This window comes from Cervus canadensis, chromosome 13, assembly GCF_019320065.1.
Source record: "Cervus canadensis isolate Bull #8, Minnesota chromosome 13, ASM1932006v1, whole genome shotgun sequence".
Classification (NCBI taxonomy): domain Eukaryota; kingdom Metazoa; phylum Chordata; class Mammalia; order Artiodactyla; family Cervidae; genus Cervus; species Cervus canadensis.
The window spans coordinates 47298935-47324682 of record NC_057398.1 but is presented as its reverse complement, the minus strand read 5'-3'; the positions used below and the strand labels follow the sequence as shown (position 1 = coordinate 47324682).

At 46.4% G+C, this 25748-nt stretch overlaps 1 protein-coding gene across 1 annotated transcript in view; it reads right to left on the bottom strand.

Annotated features, from left to right (window-relative positions):
• KIF26B (kinesin family member 26B) overlaps positions 1-25748 on the bottom strand; it is a 521091-nt gene that overhangs the window by 110881 nt on the left and 384462 nt on the right. The window contains exons 6-8 of the mRNA XM_043485805.1: positions 7425-7631; positions 2456-2549; positions 1003-1265 (exon numbers count right to left, since the gene is read on the bottom strand). Of these exons, the coding sequence (XP_043341740.1) occupies positions 1003-1265; positions 2456-2549; positions 7425-7631 (564 nt within the window). The remainder of the gene's footprint in view (positions 1-1002; positions 1266-2455; positions 2550-7424; positions 7632-25748) is intronic.

The following is a 25748-nucleotide window of genomic DNA, read 5'->3' as shown; positions in this document are numbered from 1 at the left end:
GCCCAATCCCAGACCTTCAGAACAAGAATCTGCATTTTAACAAGATCCTCAGGGCTTCTTACGCACATTAAAGTTTGAGAGTCACTGCTTTCTGAGGTGATGTAAATATAATTTAAGAAGAGTGGCAAGAAGGGAAGTGGGAATAGGTGATCCTGGAAGGTCACGTAAAGCTGTGTGAATCACGAGGATGTACAATGAAGCAGGAGGATCTGAGGTGCTTTAAGCAGGGCAAGACCATGGACAGGTATGAGTAGATGGGGGTAATAGAGGGAGTACCTTCACCCGAGGAAATAATCCCACTTGAGATGAGACAAGTATTATACTTATCAAAATGAACACATCTAAAATGGAGGCATCTGATAAAACTAGAAACTAAAGCCTACTGCTAGAGACTGAAAGAAGTGATTATTCTGGGTGTGAACCAGGGACCTCCCAGGTCATTCCTGCATCTATCATCAAACAGCGAGGTAGAAACACTTTGAACAGGCATGACATCCTGAAGAGGCGAACTGGAACTTCTCTTGGCTTAGCAATTATATCATGGTTCTAATTAGAAAGTGGTTATTAGTTTTTCCTACAGCACCACTAATCTGGCTGTAAACCAGTGCCAGAAACACAGTTTATAGAGCCATAAACAGTCCCAGTAATGGCTGGAGCTATTTGTGCAAAGCAGTAAATATTTCGGCTTGTTGTTAAACAAAAGAAAGATTGTACTTTTTTTTTTTTTTGGAAAGGGGTGTAAAGAAAAGTGAATTCAATTTCCCCTGATTGCTACAACAACTGTGGTCCCTGCTCATTGTCAATTAGATTCAAGGTACAAATATTTAGGTTGGGCGAGTAGCTGGCCCCGCAGCTGCAGGCCATAAAGTTCCAGTCCACTTTAAAGTAAACACTTGCAAGCCTCCCCAGTTTACATGTTGAGTGAGTTAAGAGGTGAAGTGCCCCAGCCGCTGAGGTAGGGATGAGCCACCCGGAGCCGACCAAGCCCCCAGAAGCAATCACCTGCGTGCCACAGATGGGGTCCTCGCACAGGTACACGCCCGGGGACTGGCCGTCCTGCAGGCTGCCCGTGGCCACCTCGGACAGCAGGTCCCGAAGGTTCTCTTCTTTACCCCACACCTCCACGGCTGAGATCCGCACCGAGAAACGTGCTCCAGTCTTTTCTTTCCGTTCGTTGATCAGCTTGAAGAGCCAAGAGATGGCACAGGGGATGATGCCCAGGTTTTGCATGGAGTCGTCTTTGCCGATCATGGTGTAGGACTTTCCTGGGAGGGCGAGGGAAGAAAGAATAGCAGCTTGAGTGTCTGGACATCATTCTGTAGTCTCAAGAATAGATGCCAAGGATGCAGGAGAAAGGCCTGGGGAGTGGTGAATGGGAAGAAAGGAAATGAAAAGATGAAAAATATTCAACAATAACAACAAAACTTTGACAGCAACAACAAAGAAGACATTTCCAGGTATACTATTGATGGAAGGGCTATAATAAAGAATGTGAGAACCTAGACTGATGTCAAGGTTAAATCACAACTGACCTCAAGGAAGATTCCAAACATTACAAGCTGTCCAGTTTCTACATTGTTTTCCTAACAGTGGGAAGACTAGAGGTGTTTCATCACCGTTATGGGTCTTTTTATCACATCACACATTCACTCCACATACTTACACTTTGTATTCTTTCTCAAGTTAAATGCTCTGTATACTTATAGCATGAGCAAATTCCCTTTAAAATCTGGATCACTGCTTTGATCAGAGATCAAGAAGACCAAAGTGGTAGTGAGATGAAATGGGCTTTCCATCCTGGCCTAGAACTGGCTCCATCATAGCAAAGTTGCTGTTGGGAGCTCTGCCCAGGGCCATTTTTTGGAATGCCCCAAATTAGCCATGTAAGACCTGGTGAGCAGATGGCCATAGGCCAGGATTAATAAGGCACCTCAGGGGGATTCAGTCATCAGGCCCTCACAGAGCTGTGTGGAGGCCTCCTTTCCCAGGTGCTTCAGCACAGGTGGGTTCCCGACCACTGGATGGTGGGAAGTAGGGTTGCTGCCAGACTGATCCCCCCAGACAGGTGCTAATGGGGTCTGGGCTTTGCTCGGTGGCTGCTCCTTTGGCTTTATGTAGAATCCAAGAGGAAAGGGGGGGCCCTCTCTGCTCCCTAACAACCCCTGCTCAGAAAACGTAATTTTCCTGCTGGCTTTCTGGGCATGACCCTGACCCAGACCAAGTGGGAACAGCCCATTACTCTTTGTTCATCTCCTGGACTTTAAAGCTTTACTTGATGCCTGGGAATCCACTTAGGGTGAACATCTACATTTCAGAAGCAGAAATGGTTATTCATGATTATTCAGTTCAGCACTGCAGGAAAACACCTTCCCCTTCATCTGAGGACAATACAGAAGAAAGGATGAAGTAATGGGGAATCCAGCAAGCAACATGAAGAAGCGAAGTTCTCACTGACCCAGCTTGGCGTGGCCGAAACAGAACACACAGCCATCTGCCCCGTTGACCACAGACTGGATCACTTCTGCCACGGTTCCAGCACACACTTCAGCCTGGCAGACACAAGAGGAGACACAAGTTGTGAGTGGACCATTAACAATGGAAACTTGTGCTTGCTTTCCTGAGGCTCAGGGTCACAAAGCCTTGGCATTTTCAGATTGGTCGGCTCTAATGGAGTTCTGGAGGTTCTCAGAACCCTTCATACTTCCCGGTCCCTTGCAAGCCTGAGTGTTACACTCATTACATGCAAACTACCCTTCTGCTAATCGTACATTTCAGTTGCTGTCTCTGCAGACAAGGCAGGAACAGGCTAGAATGGGAATCCAGGGTGCCTTCACGGACCTCACACCCTTCTCTGATTTGCCATTCTGGCCTCTTGTACAAATATTTAAATTTTCCATTCACCCTCTGCTAACTAGATCTTTCCTTTCTTTCACACACACACACACACACACACACACATGAGTTTATGAAATGGATTAGGCTTTATTAGAGAGTAAAAGATGATGTGCCATTTCAGGAAAGTGACCTTGAGATACATTATAGTTCTAATATAAGCAGGAGGTTAATGATGGATGTCTGCTTTGTCTTCCTAACTCCCTCTTCTTTCTCCGTCTCCATCCTTCCCTTTTCAAAACCAGCTTTTTCTTTCTTTCTCTATAGATACACTCAACATATACATTATTAATCACCATCAGTCAGTATACTACAATGGGTTTTCTTCAGCCTTTTATGTGTCTCATCTCCAATGTGACTATTAAATCTTTAGACAGAGACCAGGCTCTTGGTGACTTTTGGTATTTACCCATTAACACCCAATAATACAGCACTCTGCAAATGATAAAAAAAAGTACATTTTATGAACTGATTTGGGGATCTGGGAAATGCCTCTGGTTAGCATCCAAGGCTTTCACAGCAGCGAGAGGGCAAATCACTGGACATGTGCTGCACCTTCTTTTCTGCCTCAGCATTGAGGCAGATCTGGAAGCAGTAGGAGGATGTGCAAACTGAAAGCTCCACAGGCATCAGAGCAACATGCCTCCTAGAGGGAATCTGAGAACTGCAGCCTCGGCAATGAATGCAGTTATTCAACTCCAGGTTGCAGCAACACAATGAACCTAAGTGTTCAAAAATCAATTTTCTCTCCTGAACTGAAATGGAAAAACCACACTCCCAACAATTGTCAACTGTTCTGGTGGTCACCTCGGCAGCTCTGCTGGGGGCTCCCACTCAACGAAGGCGGTAGCTGGACAAGGCTGCGGTGGGGACCACAGGCTCTGTCTCACCCCCAGGGCCTAAGCAATGAGAGCCCAGTGCCAAACCTTGAGATGGAGGCAGTGGAAACTTGATGGAATTTGCTAACGTGCCTCTGCAGGACTGGGAGAAGTTACCACCAAATGAATCCTGCCTTCCTCGGATATGCAGTGAGATGGGATCTAAGAGGTTGAGAGCCCACCTAGAGCCATACATAAAATAAACCATATTAGGTTCAAGATCAGCAAAGAGAAAGATGCTTGAATGTGAGCCAAATCCACACATATCCCTGACTCCCCTGTCCAAAGGCCAGAGGACAGAGATACAGGAGCGGCCTCACAGGGCACAGGGTGGGGAGGCAAGTGTCCCTGTGCAGAATTCCTGCCCAGTGTTCACTGAGAAGAGAATGCTCAGCAACACGTCCATCTGGTGTTTGTTAGGAGCTGATCACGGTCCCTGGAGGCCCTTTGCTGTCTTTCCCTTTGAACCCAGAGAGGCAGGAGCCTTCCCAAGCAGACTCCGTGTGCAGGGCTGGGTTCCCCACAGGCAGGTCTCAGTTCTCCCACCCACCCTTCCTGGTGATGACAGAATGTCTGTGTTCCCCTTCCTCCACCCAAGTTCATATGTTGTAACCAAATGTTCAATGTGATGGTATTTGAAGGTGGAGTCTTTGGGAGTTGATAAGTCATGAGGGTGGAGCCCTTGTAGATAGGATTAGCGCCCTTATAAAAGAGGCCCCAGAGAACTCTCCTGCTCATCCCACAATGTAAGGATGTATGGAGAAGACAGCTGTCTATGAATCAAGAAGCACCCCTTACCACACATTGAAACTGCCAGCTCCTTGATCTTCCAACCTTCAGAACTAAGACATAAATTTCTGTTGCCTATAAGACACCCAGTCTGGGCTGTTTCATTAAGAGGGTACAAATGGACTAAGACACCTCCCAAAAGCTGGACTCAGCAGAGGTGTGCCCCAGCAATGGGCAACTGATGACTGCCAAGCCCACTTGAGGGTATTGAGGGTGGCTTACAAGGAGGAGCAAGGGCTGTTCTAATCACTGCTTAGCTTCAGGAATCTGATGTCTTTAGAGGCCCAGTGAAAGCAAAGCTCATGACTGCTTTGGGCCACTGTGGTGGCTGCTGCTTCACAGGATAACCACAAGGGCCTGAGAGCAGAGGCCCATTTGGCACACTTTCCTGCTTTCCCATTTCAGAGGCTTAAAGGGTGTTCCCTCATGGGGGCTGAGGCTGGCCAAGCCAGCAGCCTGATATCACTATTAACAATGACAACAGAATAGTAAAAATAGCATTTATTGGACACTCACTACATCCAGGCTCTGCTCTAAGCACCTCATGTGTATCCAAGCAGTGAATCACAGCAACCGCATGAGGCATATTTTGATCTTGTTTTCATTTTATGGTTGAGCAGACTGAGGCCCAGAGAGGTGGAGTGACTTGCCCAAGGACACATTGCTAGGAAATAGTGGATAAAATGGCGGGAGGACAGATACAACACCATACTGAGCAGAACATGAATTGTTTCCTAGGAAGAATCCAGGATGAATGTCCACCCAGGAAAGGGTCTATGAATGAGAGACTGAATTTTTAAGTCTCAGTTTCCTTGTCTGTAATGTGAAAATAGCAATACCCCCCTTTCCAATACCACTGGATTCCAGGGAGAGTTCGAGTGGGTTAATGTACATGAAACTTCTTGAAAACTGCAAATGTATTAATTCATTTACTCTATTGGAGTTGTAACAGAATCAAAGCATTCTGAAGTGAGTGCAACTGTCGAGTGAGCACATGAGCCCTGGAACCAAGTGCGAAATGTAAGCAAAGACTAGCAATAAAAAGATGGCTCCCTTTTCCGGAATAAATCTAAAACTCATTAATAGGCCACACTTAATTTAGGGTTTGCTTTGGAATTCTTATGACTTACGGAGATTTGCTTCTGAAAAGTCTTAGCTTAATTAAATTATTTGTAGGTCATTTATTAGACCCAATGTCAGGTTTAGATTAGTGAGCCCACTGGGTGGTAGAACACACAAGAAATGTAATGAAGAGAGAAACTATAGAACTTATTCATAAAGTACTTCATCTTTTCATGGCAAAACTCTTTGGGGAAACCACATACTCGGCTTGTTAATGAATGGAGCCTATAATATGTGCTAAGTGCCTATGGTGTAATATAGGCGCCTATGTGAATATCACTACTTCCTACCCTCAGATGCCACGTGGAGGAAATTAACAGGAGCTGCAAATGGCAGCCATCAGCACCCTGTCTTCAGGTTCTGCTCTAGGCTATTAGTTACCTGATTGTACATTGTTTTGTATAAATCTTGGGAAGTGCTGGAAATTTATCAGGAAGGTGCAGGTGTCTGATGCCAAAATGCAGGCAAAGTAGGCCACTGTACACCTATAACCTGGGTTACAGATGTCTACTACAAGATCCAGTGCACCAATTCATGGCAGATGAATTGCACCAGATGGTGTAAGTGGATCTTCTAGTAGACATCTGTTCTTACTGGGATGGGTTCCAGGAGCTTTGGTTAAGGAATCTTGGCACCCTGGGCCCCCAAGAAGCCTCCAAATTATACTCATAACTGAACAACGAAAATGGCCACAATTCTCCACCCCTCTCTATGTGTTTTCCCCTTGCAATGTGACTCTGCAGCTCCTCCAATCAAGAGGCAGAGCCTCTTTCCACCCCTCAAATTTTGACCAATCAAATTCAGCAAAAGGGACGATGTGTCAGTTCTGAGCCTAAGACCACAAGAGGCCTGCAAGCTTGGATCCTGTCACTGCCATGACAGCAAACCCAAGATAGTCTGCTGGTTGATAAGAGACAACATGGAAGACAGACCAAGTAAGCTGGCCAATGCCACTCTGGACCAGCCTAAAGCTGGCCAACCCTCAAATATGTGATCACATCCAGCCAAGATCAATGGAGTTCCTGACCCAAACCAGAGTTGATCAATGATGCACAGGTGTGCCAAGCTGGGTATAGAGGAATGTTCAGCTGACCCACAGACTCATGAGTGATAATAAATTATTCCTGTTTTAATCTACTAGGTTTAGAGCAGTTTGTAATGCAGCAAGAGCTATCCCTAGCCTGACCCAGGCCAAAGGACTGCATGACAGCCCCAATTTCTCTGCCTAGCACTCCAGGTCCTCACTAGGACTACCCTCTATGGAGCTGGAGAACCCTGCCTAATTCTAACCCAGCTCCTTGAAACACCTTTTCTCTTCATATAGGCTCACATCCAGAAGCCCAGGCAGAGACACGTTCCTGGTGGTCCACTACAGATGTCCAGGCAGAAGTGGGGTCTCAATGGACCAGTTGCCAGCACCTTGATGCAGCTGTTCCTGAAACTTCCAATTCGGCCTGCTCCCTTCCTGTTCCTGTTTGCCATCCACTGATTGGCTCACTCTTCCTTCTCTCCAAGAGTGTGTTCTGCTGAAATCCTGGCATGGCCTTCCCAAGGTGTGACACCAACCATTCAAAAGGACTGAACTAGTCAATGGGATTCAAACTGACTTGCAAACGTTGTTGTGTGGACAGTGGAACTGACCCAACAGACCACTCTGGAAGGCAGCTCTTGGGTCCTAGTGAAGAATTACAGATTCTTGAAACTAATCAATACTGCCCGAAACTGAGGAGGGGTTATACCCACCTGAGAAGCATCTTGTGGAAAAACCGCATCAAAGGCAAACATCTTAGGAGGAACTTGGTTCCCTCTCTTTGGGAAGGCATTTAGACCTCCACACGTCAGGGGGTCATACAAGGTGATTTGCTTCTTCCGTGGGTCCACCTTTAAGAAAGAGCTGGATTCTGAGGTATCGCGAGCCAGTGTGGAACAGATGCGAAGCATGACTTTCACCTGTTAAGAAACAAAGGCAGGAAATGACAGGCATTAGGACACTTGGATACTTTATGATGGAGTACTTTTATGTCCTTTGGAGACACAAGTGTATATGTATATTGTCTCATGACAAATTATGATAAAATGCACAATGAATTAGCAACATAATCCTCAGCAGGTCATGGGAAAACTGACTTATTTATAATTACCAGGTAGAATATTTTGATACATCCGTTACTTTATTACAGAACTGGCACATCACGCTCTTTGTCTTCCTATTAACATAAATAGAAAGTTAACTGTACCCAGGTGGCCCAATTACCTAGATGAAAAGGTAATCTGGACTGCCACACTTTGGGGGCTAGTATAGTTCCCCTTGAAGCTCGCAGATCAATAAACCCTGGACATAAAAGTTAGCTCTGTAATTTACTCCTTGCCTCTTGCACATCAGTACTCTTAGAGACAAAAACCCCCAGTTATTACTGTCATCATTAGAGCCCTGTGAAAATGGCTTGTTTTTAATGACCAGCATTTGAAATGTGTTCCAAGGGGCAAAAGTGATAAAAGATTTGTTTGAAACATGTTATTTGGGATCCCATTAAATGAGTGCATAGAAATGGTCATTTCAGGGGATGAAAGCACATCTCTGTGGGAAACAGGAGGCAGCACTCCTTTAACCTGCCTCTTAAGTCATCGAACGTGGACATTTCTAGTGCTCAGTCCAGCCGAGCCCCACCCCAGGGCTAAGCAGGGCTCTTGTGGGAATGGACTGCTTGCCCTGGACTCTTTGAGTTGAGCAGAAGTCAAGCTGAAGCCTCATGCACAGTTCTGGAGGCTCAAGTCCTGAGAAAATGGCAGCATTTCCTCCCTTACCAGCTCTTTGTTACCGTGGAGCTAGTTCAGTCCAAACGTGTGAGCACCTAACCTAGGAGCCAGGCACTGGGGCTGCAAAGACCATAAAACGGTCTTCTTTGCAAAGACTAGCATGGCAGACAGACACAAAGACAGGGGATTTTTTTTAACACAAGGAGGCAAATTCTGATGTTACAAACAGGGTTACTTTTATTATTTAAATTTATATATTTATTTAATTGGCTGTGTTGTATGGAATGTGGGATCTTCGTTCCCCAACCAGGGATCGAACCCACACCCCCTGCATTGGCTTTGTTGCAATTGGAAGCTTAGAGTCTTAACTACTGGATCATCAGGGAAGTCCCACAACAGGATTATTTTTGAACTCCTCTCTACATCACGCCCTCTTCATCTAATCAATGTTCAGACCTGATGAAATCTCAATCATCAATTTTGGGGAAAAGGACTGTAAAATTTTACATCAAAGATTTCAAGCATACAGAAATGCTCAGAGAATACTCTCCACTGTGCCTAGAGAGTGAGGCATCCTCCTGCTTATCTCAGCCTGTCTGCTGAGGCAGTGGGCAAAGCTGAAACGTCGAGAACTCCTAGGGCACTCGACTCATCGGATGTCCTGCATCCTGTCCTGGCTGGGCTTGTTCTTATCACTTAAGAATAGTACTCTAGTGCGGATCCAGAGGCTGTGGTCATAGTGGAAGAGGGCAAGGCTGGGATGAAGCTGACCTCTCACAGTCAAATTGCTGTTCTCCCACTGAGGTCATATAATTTTGCTGCTCTTGTTCAGTCACTAAGATGACTCTTTGCAACCCCATGGACTGCAGTAAGCCAGGCTTCTCTGTTCTCCACAATGTCCCAGAGTTTGCTCAGATTCATGTTCATTGAGTCGGTGATGCTACCTAACCCTCTCATCCTCTGCCACCCTCTTCTCCTTTTGCCTTAAGTCTTTCCCAGCATCAGGGTCTTTTCTAATGAGTCACCTGAGCATGAAGATTGAGCACTTTCAAATTGTGGTGCTGGAGAAGACTCTTGAGCATCCCTTGGACAGCAAGGAGATCAAATCAGTCAATCCTAAAGGTAATCAACCCTGAATATTCATTGGAAGGACTGATGCTGAGGCTCCAATGCTTTGCTACCTGATGGGAAGAGCCGACTCACTGGGAGGTCATGTAATGGTACCTGCCTTTTGCTGAGGGTCTATGGTATGCTAAGACTGTGCTATTGCCAATGGTATCTTACTTAACCCTCTCAATAGGCCTGTGCATAGGCAGACTTGTCCAGATTTTATAGATGAGAAAACAGATGTTACAGAACTTGCGGGTGGTATGGCTGAGCTCTAATCCCACCTCTCTGACTCTAAAACCCTGAAAAGTATCCAATCCATACTTTTTTCCATTATGCCAACAACTGCCTCCCAAACACAGTCAGTCAAGCCTCTCAGAGCCTCAGTTTTCTCAACTGCATATTAGGAATAACAACGCCTATCTCATGGAACTGTTGTGAGAATGAAGTGAATTGACATGTGAAGTACAGAGCACAGAGTAGGGGCCTGATTCCTGTTTCTCCTCCTCCTTCCTCTTCTCCTCCTCCTCCTCCCCCCTCTTCTGCCTCCCCTCCCCCTCCTGCCTGTACTTACCCCCCTCTGAATCACGATATTCTAGCATTTTCCAATCACAGTGTAAATGATAAGGTTTTAGAACACTTTGTCCTGGACTCAAAAAGGATGCCACGGGGGAATCACTGCAGATAGAGCTGGGTATGAAGTGCTGGGCCTTACAAGGCTCCCATCAGTAAAACACCATCTAGTCTCATACATAGTCACCGTGTATATGACAATAACCATCACGTCTGTCTACATTCCATTCTGGCAATTTTCTTGTTCACCGTGAATGTCTCCAATCTTATTTCAGTTCCACTCATGTCTATAGATTTGCCCCACTTACACAGCAGGTGTGCTAAGAGCACGTATTCAAATTGCAACTTTTGGTAGGTGCCTGGCGCCTCTGGGCTTTCTGTCAGACAACCTCCTAGCCCAGCCCCTGAATGCTACAAGTCAGGGATGTTGCAACCCCAGGCAGAACTGATGGAGTCACATGGCCCACTGCTTTTCTATTTCACAATTTCACATGCAATTTCTGGGTAACTAGAGGTGCTGAATGTAAAATATCAGCTAACCCGGCCAAGGGCCCACAAGGAGAAGCAGGAGAGAAGGGACTGGATCGGCGAGTCATTTGTTCAGGGGGAAGGCTTCTGAATCTTAATGAAGTTCCAGGCCTGCAGTTCAATTTTTCCAGACAAGCTGCAGATCTCAGCTGCTGGTCTGACCAAGGAGATCCACAGCTCTTAAAAACCCACTGAATTCTTGGCTGAGGTAAATGCCACCCTCCATTCTCTTCTTTGCAATTCATTTAAATAAATGGATATATTTTTTTCACCCTTAAAGGAAGGAAATTGGGTTTCTCTGCTTCGTTTCTTTGCGTCATTATTCCTTGAGCCCAGCACTCCACTTGCTGCTAATCCTCTGTAATTAAAGCGCTTAGGAGATACCACTTGTGATCAAGAAAGTCCCTCGACTTCTTGCCAGGAGTTTGTGCTTTTATTGCAAACACTGGTAGGTTCTTGGCAACATCTCCGACAACCCTCCTTCTCACCACTGCCCTGGGAAGAGGGTCCCCACAGCTGTCGACATGCACAGCCTTCTCCCCAGCTCTCAGGGTCAAGGGGACTATTTTAGGCCCAGCAACTGAGGATCTAGAAAGGCCCTGAGGTGGGGAATGCCAGCCTGTGCCCTGACTCCCTGAGAGGAGCTGAGCCCCTCACCTACCAAAGCGCTCCCTGGTAGAGACTCCACTTGGCCTCATTCATTGAAGTTTTCAGTGGCTGGTGCAGGATAGCTGTTGCTCCCAACAGCACGTATCTTGCCGTCCTGCTCATTAATCATGCCAGCGCCTCCTCCTGGATGGCCTGGCGGGACTAATGGAGAGGCAGGTTTGTGAGACTCACAGAGCCTCGACCCTGAACTGAACAGACTCTCCATCAATGTGAAGCAGCGCCAACTGCCTCAGCCTCGGCGTGAGTCCTCACTGTCCTCACTGCTCCGCCCATGTGATAACCCAGACCCCCGCCGACACGGAGGCTGAGGACCAGGAAGGCTCCTAGTCTCCACCCGCAAGCTGTCTGGTCACAGGCTCTCCTCAGACTATACGGCTCAGGAGGGCTGGGGGCCAATCTGACCATTCAAAGGGTCCCTCATCAGTCAGAGAAAGACTACAGGCAATGGTGAGGTGGTGGGACGTGGAGAGGGCACAGCAGTCCTTCACAGAGGTGACTTTGTTTCAGCTCCTTTGTGGAGACTCACAGTGAAGGCTCTGGACCAACACACATGTAACAGGGATCAGTCCCTGGCTAGTGTCTCGGCCCCAGTCAGTGCAATGAGAGTGTGCTGGCAAGGATAAATAGTTATCCCTACAAAGTTAGAAATGGCAGAGTAAATTAACCACCAGCATCTTTCAGCCGCTTTCTATTTCTATATTTTGGTTCTTTATTCTGGTGTCTAAGTTCACAGGGTTTCAAGAATCAATAGAAGCTGGTCATGGTGAAGTCAGATCAACCTAACCATGAACACCGTGTGGCATCATTTCTGTCTCAATTCCAGCAGTATCAGAATTATCTTCACCTTCCACATATATTCTTAAGTTCCTAAAACCCGTCTGGAAATGGTTCTCCAAGGCAAGCAGAGTCATGTAAGATGGGTGCATCAGAATCCACCAACCAGAGCATGGTGGGGCGAGGAGAGCAGGTGAGACCATCAGAGGGGATTCTAGACCCAAAGGGGCCATCTCCTGAGACAGAACCTCCAAACTGCAGCCGGGAGCACTGACCACTCCAGCCCAGGGTCGGTTTCCGTCCCACTGAGGCACGCGGTGACGCTAGGACGGACTGTGATGAAGGTAAGCCATGGAAATATCCACCTTGCCATCTCTTATTGGTGATTTTCTCAGCTGAGAGAGAGAGAGAGAGGCCTGGATCAGAGAGTGAGCTGACATCCAGCCCTGCCTGATCGAGCCGATGGGAAGGCAGGAAGCCTTGCCTGGTTTCTGTGTGTGTCTGGATGGGATTTGGCTCTTGAGGAAAAAACATGGGAGAATAACAACAGGCTCTATCATATCTGAAGTACATCTCCATTCTTACAGGTTCTAGGTGTGATGGGCACTGACTGCAGTGAACTAGGAGCCAGGGGGCTGGGTTCTTAGGCAAACATCACCACCATGGTGCAGCTGTTCATCTAAGGTGTGATGGGGATGGGCGTGGGAAGGGTGGCTTGGCTTCCTTATCCCTAATGTGGGCTTGTTGTATCACCCCCTTGCAGGACAGGTGTGAAGAGATTAAAAAACAACAACAACAACAACAAAGACAAACTCTAGAATGGCATACAAATGTGAAATATCATTCTTTGAAGAAAAAAAGAAAAAAAGGAATGGATTTGCAGTCTTCAAACTAATTAGTACAAAATAGACTTTCTGCATCAAATTAATGGCATTAGAAGCCCTTCTCCTAGGCTTAATTTTAAAAATTAAAGCAAAAACTTATTTAATGAATACACACAATGACAAGAGAGACAAGAATAAAATATCCTCCTTCTTCTTCCCCCTCAAATTAAATTAAGGCATATACAGTCGGCTTATGTCTTCTATAAAGGTGAGTAATCCATGTAAAATTGGATCTGAGGCTCTAAAAGCTAAATGAGCTATTTCTCTTATTTTATTCCTTTCTTTTCTGTCTTGATCACACATGATAATATGCTCACAATGTCTACTTATGGTACATTAGCCACTTCAGGAAAATTCTCCAGCCATTCTAAGTAAGATGATTGAAGAGACAGGCACCTTAAACACTATATATTTCTCAAAGTGTATTCTTCTCAACACACTCACTTTTCTGTTCCACCAAGAAATTGAGCAATCTTCCATGTTCTTCTATGCTTTGGACAGTCTGTCAAATCTATTATAAAAGATTTTGATGAAGTACCAATTTCTAAAACACACTGCAAGGGATTAAGGGTGTGATTTTCCAGCCATTATTTAAAGAGTGCTTTCCTACTTAGATGGAGAAGGAAATGGCAACCCACTCCAGTATTTTTGCCGGGAGAATCCCATGGACAGAGGGGCCTGGCAGCTGCAGTCCATGGGGCTGCAGACAGTCGGACACGACTGAGTGACTAACACCACTTCCTACTTAGAGCATAATGGAAGATTCTATTGCTAATCCACCACTGGCCCACTGAAACCCACAACGATGACTTTCCTTCCCCCTTTTGAGTTACCAAATGTGCCTGATAGGAGACAGAGGCAAAGATGTTTTGTAAAGAAGCAAATTAAAATTGGGTTTTAGAACAGGAGAAGGTTTAGACATTTTTTTCTGATAAAATTTCTAGAAATATCTGAAATTGCCTTTTAAAAAATTAATTAATTATTTTTGGCTGCTCTGGGTCCTTGCTGTTGTGCACGGTGAGTGGGGGCTACGAGTTGTTGCAGTGCACAGGCTTCTCACTTCGTGGGCTTCTCCTGTTGTGGAGCATGGGCTCTAGGGCGAGCAGGCTTCAGTAACGGTGGTGCACAGGCTTAGTTGCCCTGTGGCATGTGGGATCTTCTCAGACCAGGGATCAAACCCATGTCCCCTGCATTGGCAGGCAGATTCTTAACCACTGGACTGTCACGGAAGTCCCTCCAGGAGTTTTTAAGGAGACCATGGAATCATATGCCAAATAGTAATAACCTTGGAGGTCTCAAATAACTCTGATGCTAGGATGTCCAGGGAGAACCAAACAGGTTCCCTACATTTACAGACAGGGCTTTTAAACATTAGATTACCAAGTCATTATTCCATCTATACATAGCTCCTGTTACAGAATCACAGAATCACTTTGAAGGGACTCCAGAGATTCCAGGCAGTTTAGTTGTTAGTTACAGATCAAAATTGGATTAAATGTCTTTGCATAAAACCACAGTAGTAGTCCTTCATGACATATTCGCAGGCCAGGAGGCTCTCTGCCTGGAGGAGGTCCAGGGCAATAGGATCCAGTGCTGAGTTTGAGGGGTGGAGGGCAGACTTCAGGAGGCTGAGGGTGCTCTAGGCCTGTTTTGAGGCAGTGTCTCCTCTGTGTTGACAAAATCAATCACCCTGTCCGTCAACCATCTACATCACCACCATAACTTCTTTTATAAACTTTCATCTACAAAGGACTATCTCATTTCCATTTGGTGTCTCACAACAGCTTTGTTAAGTTAGTTTATTACAGTTATTATAGCCATCATCCATACTGTAAGGCCCAAGAGACTGAGGTGCAGGGTATTCAAGTGACTTGTCCAAAGCCAGTTGCCTGGCAAAGGTGAGAAGCCCGTGGGCCCGACTAGCTCCTCCTACAGTGAGTGTCCTGGGTTGGAACCAGAAAAGGAGCCCTGTCCCCCCACTGAAGCCATTGGGGCTTGAACGTGTCCCACTTTGGGCTGGGCCCACACTGAACTACATTTACAGAGATGGGGGCACTGTCGCTGTAATGGGGGCAGCTGGCTTCTCAGAGGTGTCTATGGCGGTTGTTTAGTCCGTCCTGTCTGACTCTTTTGCAATCCCATGGACTGTAAGCTACCAGACTCCTCTGTCCATGGGATTTCCCAGGCAAGAATACTGAAGTGGGTTGCCACTTCCTTATCCAGGGAATCTTCCCGACCCAGGGATCAAAGCCGTGACTCCTGCATTGGCAGGCAGATTCTTTACCACTTAGCCATCAGGGGCAGCCTAAGCTCAGATGGTGCCAGATAGCAAATAACGAGCAGCAATGCCATCAGAGAGGAAAGATTTACAAATAAAAGCCAGGCTGGGAAGAGAGACGGGTGGTGGTACGTTAGAGCTAAGTGTGGGAGAACGCGTGTGAGACCAGAAAGTAGGGCAGTAAGAGGTGATCAGGGAGCAGGGCGGGGGGATCCCCGATGCCCTCCATCACTAGCATCTGTCACCAGGCAGCCACCAGGGGACTGCAGGACTGGAGGGAGGGAGAACGAAGCCCGGGGAAAAGGCCTTCCCATGAAGCTCATGACTGGGGCAGTCCCTGGGACCAGGGCCCCTCCCACCAACTAGCAGGCTGGGAAAAGCCTGCCCAGGCTTCAAGGGAGGAGACAGGCACGTTTCAGGGGCTGGTCCATCAGCAAGGATGGTGACTCTGACAGCCACCTATTAACAGACTCCATCTCTTAGCTCAGTGTTAGGACACTTATTTGAAATGGATGAGCTGTTTAGAGATACATCCTAAGACACAGGTATTCTCGGGTCTGAAGGAAAGTGGGATGTGGGATTTTCTCTCCAACATTCAGAATGCTCACTGTCCGCAGGTCCTCCCTCTGACCACGTGGAGCATAGCCCGGAGCTTGGGAACACAAGCTCTGGAGACCCGGTGCCTGGGTTTTAGTTCTGGTTGTACCTTTTACTAATGCATTTCTGTGGACGAGACTTCATCTTCTGCAAGCCACATCTAGAAAAATCATGAACTCTGAAGTCAGAATGTCCTGGCTTCTACAAGCGGTGTGACTATCAACATATTTTAACAGTTTCCTCATGAATAAAATGGAGATAATCATCCCAATCTAGAGGGATTTACAAGATTATGAAGCAAAATATCATGCTAAGTGGGATTCCCAGATGGTACTAGTGATAAAGGACCTGCCGGCCAATGCAGAAGATTTAAGAGATGCAGGTTCCATCCCTGGGATGGGAAGATCCCCTGGAGGAGGGCATGGCAACCCAGTCCAGTATTCTTGCCAGGAGAATCCCATGTACAGAGGAGCATGGCAGGCTACAGTCCATAGGGTTGCAAAGAGTTGGACACAACTGAAGCGACTTAGCATGCACACACATGCTAAATACTTAGCACAATAAATAATTCACAATTCAATAAATAATAGTGAGCATCCCACTTAGCCCTCATTCATGATACTGCTGTATGAGCTGATGTCCTAGAGAGCAGGTGATTTCCGCTCTCCCTGTCAACACCTTAGATCACGAATTCAGGAGATCTAGTCACTAGATTCTTAATGGTTTTTACCTGTAGGAGAGATCTAAAGAGAGAAAATGTTACACCAACATACAGTACAGAACTCCATGCTTATCCAAGGCCGCCCAGTCTGCATAGATGCTAGGTTAGCTCATGTCTTCCAGCTGCCACCCATTCTCTCTGTTGCCTGATTTTTTCATAAATCCTGGGTAAGTGACAATTGGAGATTTTTCTGAATATTGACTAGGAAAACCATTGTGGTTAGTTTCTGGTGACTGTGGTTATTTTATCTTTGGAAATACCCATTCAACAGATAAAACACAGCATGGAAGACATTTTCAAGAAAAGCAGTAGTGAAAGTGAAAGCCGCTCAGTCATGTCCAACTCTTTGCGACCCCATGGACTTAGTCCATGGAATTCTCCAGGCCAGAATACTGGAGTGGGTAGCCTTTCTCTTCTCCAGGGGATCTTCCCAACCCAGGGATCGAATCCAGGTCTCCCACATTGCAGGCAGATTCTTTGCCAGCAGAGCCTCAAGGGAAGCCCAAGAACACTGGAGTGGGTGACCTATTCCTTCTCCAGCGGATCTTCCCGACCCAGGAATTGAAGCGGGGTCACCTGCATCACAGGTGGATTCTTTACCAACTGAGCTAAAGCAGTAGTGGGAACTCCTTAAATTAGAATTCTTTCAAAGGGACTCAGTTTGGATTTGGGAACTTATTGGGGTTACCTGGTGGCTCAGATGGTAAAGAATCTGCCTGCAGTGCAGGAGACCTGGGTTCAATCCCTGGGTCAGGAAGATCCCCTGAAGAAGGGAATGGCAACCCACTCCAATATTCTTGCCTGGAGAATTCCATGGACAGAGGAGCCTGGCAGGCTATAGTCCATGGGGTCGCAAAGAACTGGGACACGGCTGAATGACTCTCACTATTTATAGAAGGCCCATTTACCGCTCAAGCTCGCTCATGGGTTCTGACTGGAGAGGTAACTAACAGATCTGTCTTTAAATAGTGAGCATTCAAGAAATGCTGTGTCTGCTGGTGCTGGCTGTCATCAAAGATGCTGTTCATCTTGGCCACCAACAGGGCCAAGGGAAAGCTGTTTTTCTTTTCTGCAGCCCACTTTATCATAAATATGAAGACTTCAGCTTGCTAACCTGACACTTGATTTAGTGTCTTCTGCACCTCACTGCCAGATTCTCCTTGGTCTCAGGAATTTCAATATCCCACTGTTTCTGGCCTTTGACCTAGATAAATAAACATCTGAACTCTGAAAATAAGTCAAGTGACCCTGTCAGGGGACTGTCCAGAAATACTAGCTACCAGGTCCCCATGGAATTTAGTACAGCACCATAATAAACAGTGTAGTTCTCTAAATCAAAAAGGCAACAGCCATGATCATCTAATAATTAGCTGTGTATTTCTCTGGTGTTCATCACTTCCATCCATTTTCTTTATAAAACTGTGAGTTAGGAACACTGTCCGTGCTGCTCCCAAGTTCTATTAAATATGTGCCTCTCTCATGGGTTGATCATTTTGTTCCTGGCAACACCTCATATGAATGAGGCCTGGGTAGAATCTAGCAGTGTCAGCATTAGCCTGAGTTTTCAGTGCTTCCTGGGGCCAGACGTTAGGTAAGCCAGTACAGAACCCCCTCATGCTAAGCACTGAGGTTTTTCCAGGCCCACACGCTTGGTGTTGGGAGAGAAAGCATCCTGAGGAGGTGGGATTTGATGCAAGGTTGGGGAGTCCCCTCCTGGACAAGCCATGGGGGTGCACACTCCAGGATGAGGCTGTTTCTCCAGCTGGAACTCTGCACCTTTAGTTCCAGGAAAGAGAAGAAGGAGATTCTTGTCCTAGTGACAAAAAGCACCTGGGGGATCTTTAGGGCCAAGAGGATGAAATCTGGAACAGTCTTAGCTAACATTTAGGGTAAATAAACATTTCACCAAAAACTGATGCACCCAATGGATCGGCATGCCCAACTCCACATTCTCATGATCTCCTCAGACTAAAAGAGGTGGGAAGAGGGAGGAAGGAAGGGGGAGGAAGACATCATCCCAAACCTCAAATCCCTGGGCCCTTCATAAGTCTTAAGAGACTTTCATTCTCATTCAATGAAAAAAGATGAGGAAAGTTCAATACCAGCAACTCTAGCCATGATTACTCCAATGCTTTCACTGTCAGTTCCTCCAAAACACCTCCCTATTTGAGAGCGCCTCCCTCTAATTCCACATGGAACACAGAGTATGCACAGAGCCCTGGTAGCTCAGCTGGTAAAGAATCCACCTGCAATGCAGGAGACCCTGGTTCGATTCCTGAGTCAGGGAGATCTGCTGGAGGAGGGAGAGGCTACCCACTCCAGTATTCTTGGGCTTCCTTTGTGGCCTCAGCTGGTAAAGAATTCGCCTGCAATGTGGGAGACCTGGGTTCAATCCCTGGGTTGGGACAATCCCTGAGGAGGGAACAGCTACCCACTCCAGTATTCTAATCTGGAGAATTCCATGGACTACAGTAGTCCATGCAAAGAGTTGGACATGACTGAATGACTTTCACTTTCATTTTCCTACCTATTTGAGAGTGCCTCTCTCCAATTCCACTAAACACGCATGAAAAACACAATGTGCATAGAGCCCTGGCCAGGGCTGGGCAAGGGAGGCGCGGGAGGAGGTGGGGGGGGGGGTTGGTAAAGAAAGTCAGACCTACGATAACAGAAAAGGGAGAAGGTGGCATTTCCATTTCAGATCACTTTATTTTCATGTTTTAGGCTTAGAACCAAAGCAACTTTAATTCTCGGCATAGCTCCAAAGAGCCCGAAGTTCAAAGCTGCCTGCTGGTTGGAAGAACTAGATGGGATCTGATAAACCTGGGCAGCCCCTGAGGTGAAGAGCATGCTGATAAGAGGCAGGGATGAGTGAAGCCCAGTGGGGAGGAAAGGAGCAAATGCTAATGAAAAGCTTGGTCACCTCTTGCCAGAGGCACACCGCTGACCGCCTCCAATTTCCTTCACCGACTGGATCTTGGCAGGGAGGCCCTCGCTGGCAGCAAGACACAAGTTCAAAGCAGAAGGGTGAATTCTAATATGGAGGATTATTTGGAAGACATGTATTCTCTTTATTTTCTTAAAATGTGTGTGTGAAGAACCAGATCGAGTTGAGGGAGAGAACTGCCAAATAAATGTGAGATTTACCTAACTTCAGTCTTCTCCTGTGTGCTTATGGTAAGAACTGAGAAAGAAAGACTGTTAAATTAAGGTAGAGACTCATAATCCAGGGGCTTCCCCAGTGGCTTAGCAGTAAACAACCTGACTGTAATGCAGGAGACAAAGTTTCAATCCCTGGGTAGGGAAGATCACCTGGAGAAGGGAATGACAACCCAGTCCAGTATTCTTGCCTGGAGAATTCCATGGCCTGAGGAGCCTGGTGGGCTACAGCCCATTGGGTAGGACATGACTGAAGTGACTGAGCATGCATGCATGCACCCATAATCCAACAAGGATAATCCTCTTTGCCTGGAAGGCTGGGGCTAGGTAGAGGAACCTGGGAGGGGGGGAATTCTCCCAGTAGCTGAGAGGCTTTGGAAACCTTTAATGAAAGGCGCTTGATCAATAAGGTGTACTACCGCATTTGAGAATTTAAAAGCCCTCCTAGCATGCTGTGTCTGAAGCAAATGTCAGAAACATTTATCATGTGTTGGGATGGATGGCATGCAGCTCCAGCTTGCCAAACTGTGAGAGCAAACTTTGCTTAGGTCCCACACAAATACCCTTGACAGGCCCTTTTATATCACGTGGAATCAGCTTTCCTCAAAGATCAGAATGCATGAGGAGGCTTGATCATGACTCCACAGAATGGAGACCACCACCGGGCTCCGGAACTGGGCAGTGTCCCCATCATGGAACGTTGTTCCTAGGCTCCAGCTTATAAACGAGTGCTTTCTCTTGCCTTCCAGGTGAACCCATGAATTGCCCTCCTTGTCTTTTCAAAGTGCCTGAGGGGCTGTCCTCTCATCAGACCATGGTACCCAGTTCAGATGTTTAGACTTAGAAACCTCAGGCTAGAAGAAACTTGCCCAAGGGATGTGGATTGACAAACAATGGCCAGTGACTCTCCCAGACTCCTGGCCACTCCCCCAACTAGTTGAGTGGCTAAACACCCAGAGCAGGAATCAAGAAACCTTCATCCATTCATTCCTTCACCATCTGCGGAGCATGTCTCAGTCTGAGCCAGGGTACCATGCCAGGCTCTGTGGTTACAGAGAACTTAAAGAGCAGATGCTGTCTTCAAGGAACTTAGTGTATCAGGTGAGATAAAAAGTGTAACACATGGTACAAAAGAACTCTACACTGGGGTACAGTGAGGGTCCAGGTGGGAGGGGACATTTCCACCAGGGGAGCGGGGCTAGGGAAGGTTTCAGGAAGATGATGATCAGTGAGAAGAGTCAGGGTCAGCCAGGCACCTAAGGCAGGGCACAGGTATCTGGGCAGAGTAAGCAGGTAGGCAGAAGCTAACTGGGGTCTGGGAACCTGCAAGTAGCCATGGGGCCTTGAGTCAAGTTTCTCAGCCTGTCTGCACCGCAGTTTCCTCATCTACAAAATGGAGGTGGAAATAATGCCTACACCTCACGGAAGTTGTTAAGAGGATTACCTGAGCTGATGCACGTGAAACTCTCAGCAAAGAGCCTGGCACAGGGCAAGGGCTCAATGAGTATTGCTTCATGACTTTACTCTGACATTCCTTAGGGTGGGCTGGGTGGAGGAGGGTTAAGAAATTAGACTGGAAAAGTAAGTGGATGTCAGATTGTGTAGAGACTTGCCTTCCAAATTAAAAACTCTGTACTTAATTTGGAAAATGGGGAGACATTAAACCAGTGGTCCCCAACATTTTTGACACCAGGGACTAGTTTCATGGAAGGTAATTTTCTTCATGGGCTGGTAGGGCAGATGGTTGGGGGATGATTCAGGCAAATTACATTCATGGTGCACTTGATTGCTATTATTATTATATCAGCTGCTTCCCAAGTGGCTCACTAGTAAAGAATCTGCCAGCCAACGTAGGAGATGCGGGTTCGATTCCTGGGTCAGGAAGATCCCCTGGAGAAGGGAAATGACAACCCACTCCATTATTCTTGCTGGGAAATCCCAAGGACAGAAGAGCCTGGCAGGCTACAGTCCATGAGGTTGCAAAAGAATGAGACACAACTTAGTGACTCAATGACAACAACACCTCAGAGCATCAGGCATTAGATCCCAGAGGTTGAGGACCCCTGAATTAAAGGACAAAGAAGGAAAGTAACTGGGAGGTTCCCATCGTTTTGCAATAGAGCAGCTTTGGGGTCACGATTTCTCCATCCATAAATACCAGTGCTAACAATACCACCAACTTGCTTTCAACTTGGGCTGTTACAGAGTTAAGGACGAGAGTGTGTGTGCAACTAGCACTGTCATAGCATGGCATTTTAGATATGCTGAGTCAATGAGTCTACTTTGGCACTTATGTAGCTGACAATGCTGCAGAGTTAGGAGTCTGCTGTATGCGAGTGAACTTGGTACTAAAAGCAGCCACGTGACCTGACAAGGCGAATAATGAGCCAGTCAACCAACAAATAAATATTTATTAAAACGCCAATGAGCAAGGCACACTCTTTACCTAGGAAAGCAAAGTATGCCAAAACATTTTCATTCAAGGAAAGAGCAAAACAGATCTGCTTCAGAACTCTCAAGAACAGAACACTTGTACGGTAGCTATACATAAATCCACAGGACCTAGACTGCTCCTAGCCGTGGAACAAACTATGCCGGTGGTGGTTGGGGTGCTACTGCTGACAGAGGAACATCTCTTTTCTCCCTAGTGGAGGAGAATTCACAGTCTTGGCTCCTCTACCCTGGGGATCATGTATTGTTGTTCAGTCGCTATGTTGTGTCTGACTCTTTGTGACCCTATGAACTGCAGCACACTAGGCTTCCCTGTCATTCAGTCTCCCAGAGTTTGCACAAACTCATATCCATTGAGTCAGTGATGCCATCCAACAATCTCATCCTCTTGCCCTCAGTCTCTCCCAGCATCAGGGTCTTTTCCCCTGGTCAAGAAGATGAAGAGCCCACATACCTCAGGGTGACTATGCCTGTGCTCTAGAGCCCGGGAGCCATAACTCCTGAAGCCCACACGCCCTAGAGTCTGTGGTCTGCAACAAGAGAAGCCGCCACAATGAGAAGCCCCCTCATAGCAACTAAAGAGTAGCCCCTGCTCACCGCAACTAGAGAAAGCCCACAGGCAGCAATGAAGACCCAGCGCAGCCAAAAATAAGTGTTAAAAGGTTATACTCATCAGGAAATCAACACTAAAGGAAGTCAGCAATTGTTCTGAGACCATTTTTCCTCCTGGAGAACATGGTCCTGGCTCTGCAAGATGTGTGACTCTATGGGCACGAGTGTGGACAAATGGGCATATTTGAGATTAACGTTTAACACTTTGACTGAACAATTCCCAGCATCAATAAGCAAGCGTGGTTGGGTAGAATGGCCAATACTTATTTCACGTGGAAAACGGTTATTAAAACCAGGAGATTTGGGATCATTTCACCAGGGAAGGATCCTTTGCTCTGGGCCATCATTCCAGAACGATGCCTGAATTTAATGGAACTGTTTCAGAATAAACCACTCACTAGAAACATGTAACACTCACTGGTAGGGCAGAGGAAATGCAAATGTTGCTTTGTTGGGCAGTCGAAAGCCGGCACCTTTCTGGCCAGTTTGTCCAGCTTTGACACACCAAACGTGAGGATGATGATATAACCCAGATCCAACTTGAATCCCATTTAGGTACCAGAAAATCGTATTATGATATTGTCTACCTGTAACACAGGCCAGATGGCAAAGGGCCCTCGAGCAACATGAGAGAAAGCTCTGGTGAACTCTACTCAGAATGAACTGATTTAATAAACTCTCATGCATGACAAAAAACATTCATCTATAAAAATGGAGGAAACAAGACTATGACGAATTTCCCCCAGAAGATTGAGTCTGGGATAGAGGTATCTGGGTGGGGTCATGATAGTGGCAGCTGAGGAGAGACCTGCAGCCGGGCTGGCCAAGTCCAGGGAGTTGGTACCCAGATCTGGCAGTTACACATGGCAGTTATGCTCCAGGCAAAAAAAAAAAAAAAAATTTATCTTCCCATTTGTAAGACTATGGGTGCCTTGAAGGAGAGCCTGCATCTTATTTATCTTCACATTCCCAATATCACTGATGGTGTCTTTCACCCATTTGGAGCTCAGTTCTACAGGATCAGTAAAGTCTTAACCTGAGATTTAGAAAGCAGAGATGGAAATAATTTGGCAATGGAATCTCTCCTAGGAAGGTGCTGGATGCAGGCACAGAGGGAAATGAAAGAGATAGGAAGGAGGAGGATCATTCTATTAATAATAATGACAAACTAGATCATCAGAGGTTGGAAATGTTTTCTAAAGCAACCCACCCAGATTCTAAACTTTTTCTTCTTATATTTCTAGGGGGTAGGTAGGTGGTAGTAGTTAAACTGAAGGTGAGGTAGGGGCTGTGTCTGAATTTACAGAAGATATGGAGGTAAGTGGGGCTTCCCAGGTGGTGCTAGTGATAAAGAATTCGCCTGCCAAAACAAGAGACCTAAGAGACAAGGGTTCCACCCCTGGGTTGGGAAGATTCCCTGAAGGAGGGCATGGCAACCCACTCCAGTATTCTTGTCTGGAGAATCTCATGGACAGAGGAGCCTGGTGGGCTACATTTCATAGGGTTGCAAAGAGTTGGGCAGAACTGAAGCGACTTAGCATGCAGGCATACATGGAGATAAGTGCATTTCAAATGCTGGCTTCTCTGAAGGACAGTCGGCGTGTGTAGGGCTCTTTGGAAGGTGGTGGCGGAGAATGTTGTTGACCCTTTTGCTCAGTGTCAGCTCTTGCACATGGTTTCAATTTAACAAGCATTTCTCTCTCACTCTTAAATTTATTTGCATCAGGTCTCAGTTGTGGCACTTGGGAATCTTCATTGAGTCATACAGGACTTTTGTTGCAGGACACGGACTTTCTAGCTGTGGTGTGGGCTTAGTTGCCCTGCAGCATGTGGGATGTTAATTCCCAGACCAGGGATCAAACCCCCACCCCCTGCATTACAAGGCAGATTCTCAACCGTTGGACAGCCAGAGAAGTCTCACAAATACCTCAAGAGATGGTGGACTCTTGAGGACTTCACTTTGCCATGCTCTTTGCTAAACCTCCCAGCTACCCTATTAAGGTAGGCCTTTTACTGTCATAGAAGAAATAGGTTCAACAGCACAAAATGGCTTCCCTGAGCTCTCGCAGAAAGTAGGAAACAGAAACAGGATTCAAACCCAGCTCTGGGTGGAGGTCAGGTACACTGTCCTCGCCACCACAACTCTCTCACTGGGCAGATACGGAGAGAGAACTAATACAAACCCTTTAGATCAAGTCCAACCTAGAATATGTAAATTGTACACAAAACAGACCTCACACTGAGTACATTTATATTCGCTTTTTTTGGCAGGTTTTGTGGAACTCCCTAAAGTCATTTTTTTTTTCCCCTTGTGCTGCCGTGGTTCAGCATGCTGAAACATATTTCAGCACTTTAAAAAAGCACAAGCTATGATTAAGTATATTAAGGGACTTTTAAAACTTAGATTAATGGTCTGATAAGTTGTGAAATAGCTCAAAACTGTATAAATTTGTATTCAGGGATTTTCTAAAATTGTTAGTTATTGACTCGATAGATTGTAACAAGTCCTTTGAACCTGTTCTGCTTTATTACTCAAATCTGTACTCTGTAATTTATGGACAGGTTGAGGAACACAAAGACCCCCTTGGTAGACACCCCGGAAACTCTCAGCTCCTACAGTCCTGCATTAAGAGAATCTGCTGACCACTCTGCAGACACATCGGCGGGACTAGAGTGGTTTAATGGTGAAGTTAAGGTTAGTACCCTTCTTCCTTCCAATAGATCTGACTTCCAAAGGCCATAAAGACCTTTGCTCAAGTCTCAGTGGTTGCCTGGGTGTAACAGTTAACATCCAGAGCTAGTAAAATGGCTAAGTTATTCCACATTGCTCACCCAGAGAGTACCTGTCACTTCATGGTTACAGGTAAAATAGCTGAGATCCAAAGACGAAAAGTGGGACTTCCCTGGTGGTCCAGTGGTGAGGAATCTGCCTGCCAATGCAGGGGACACAGGTCGAT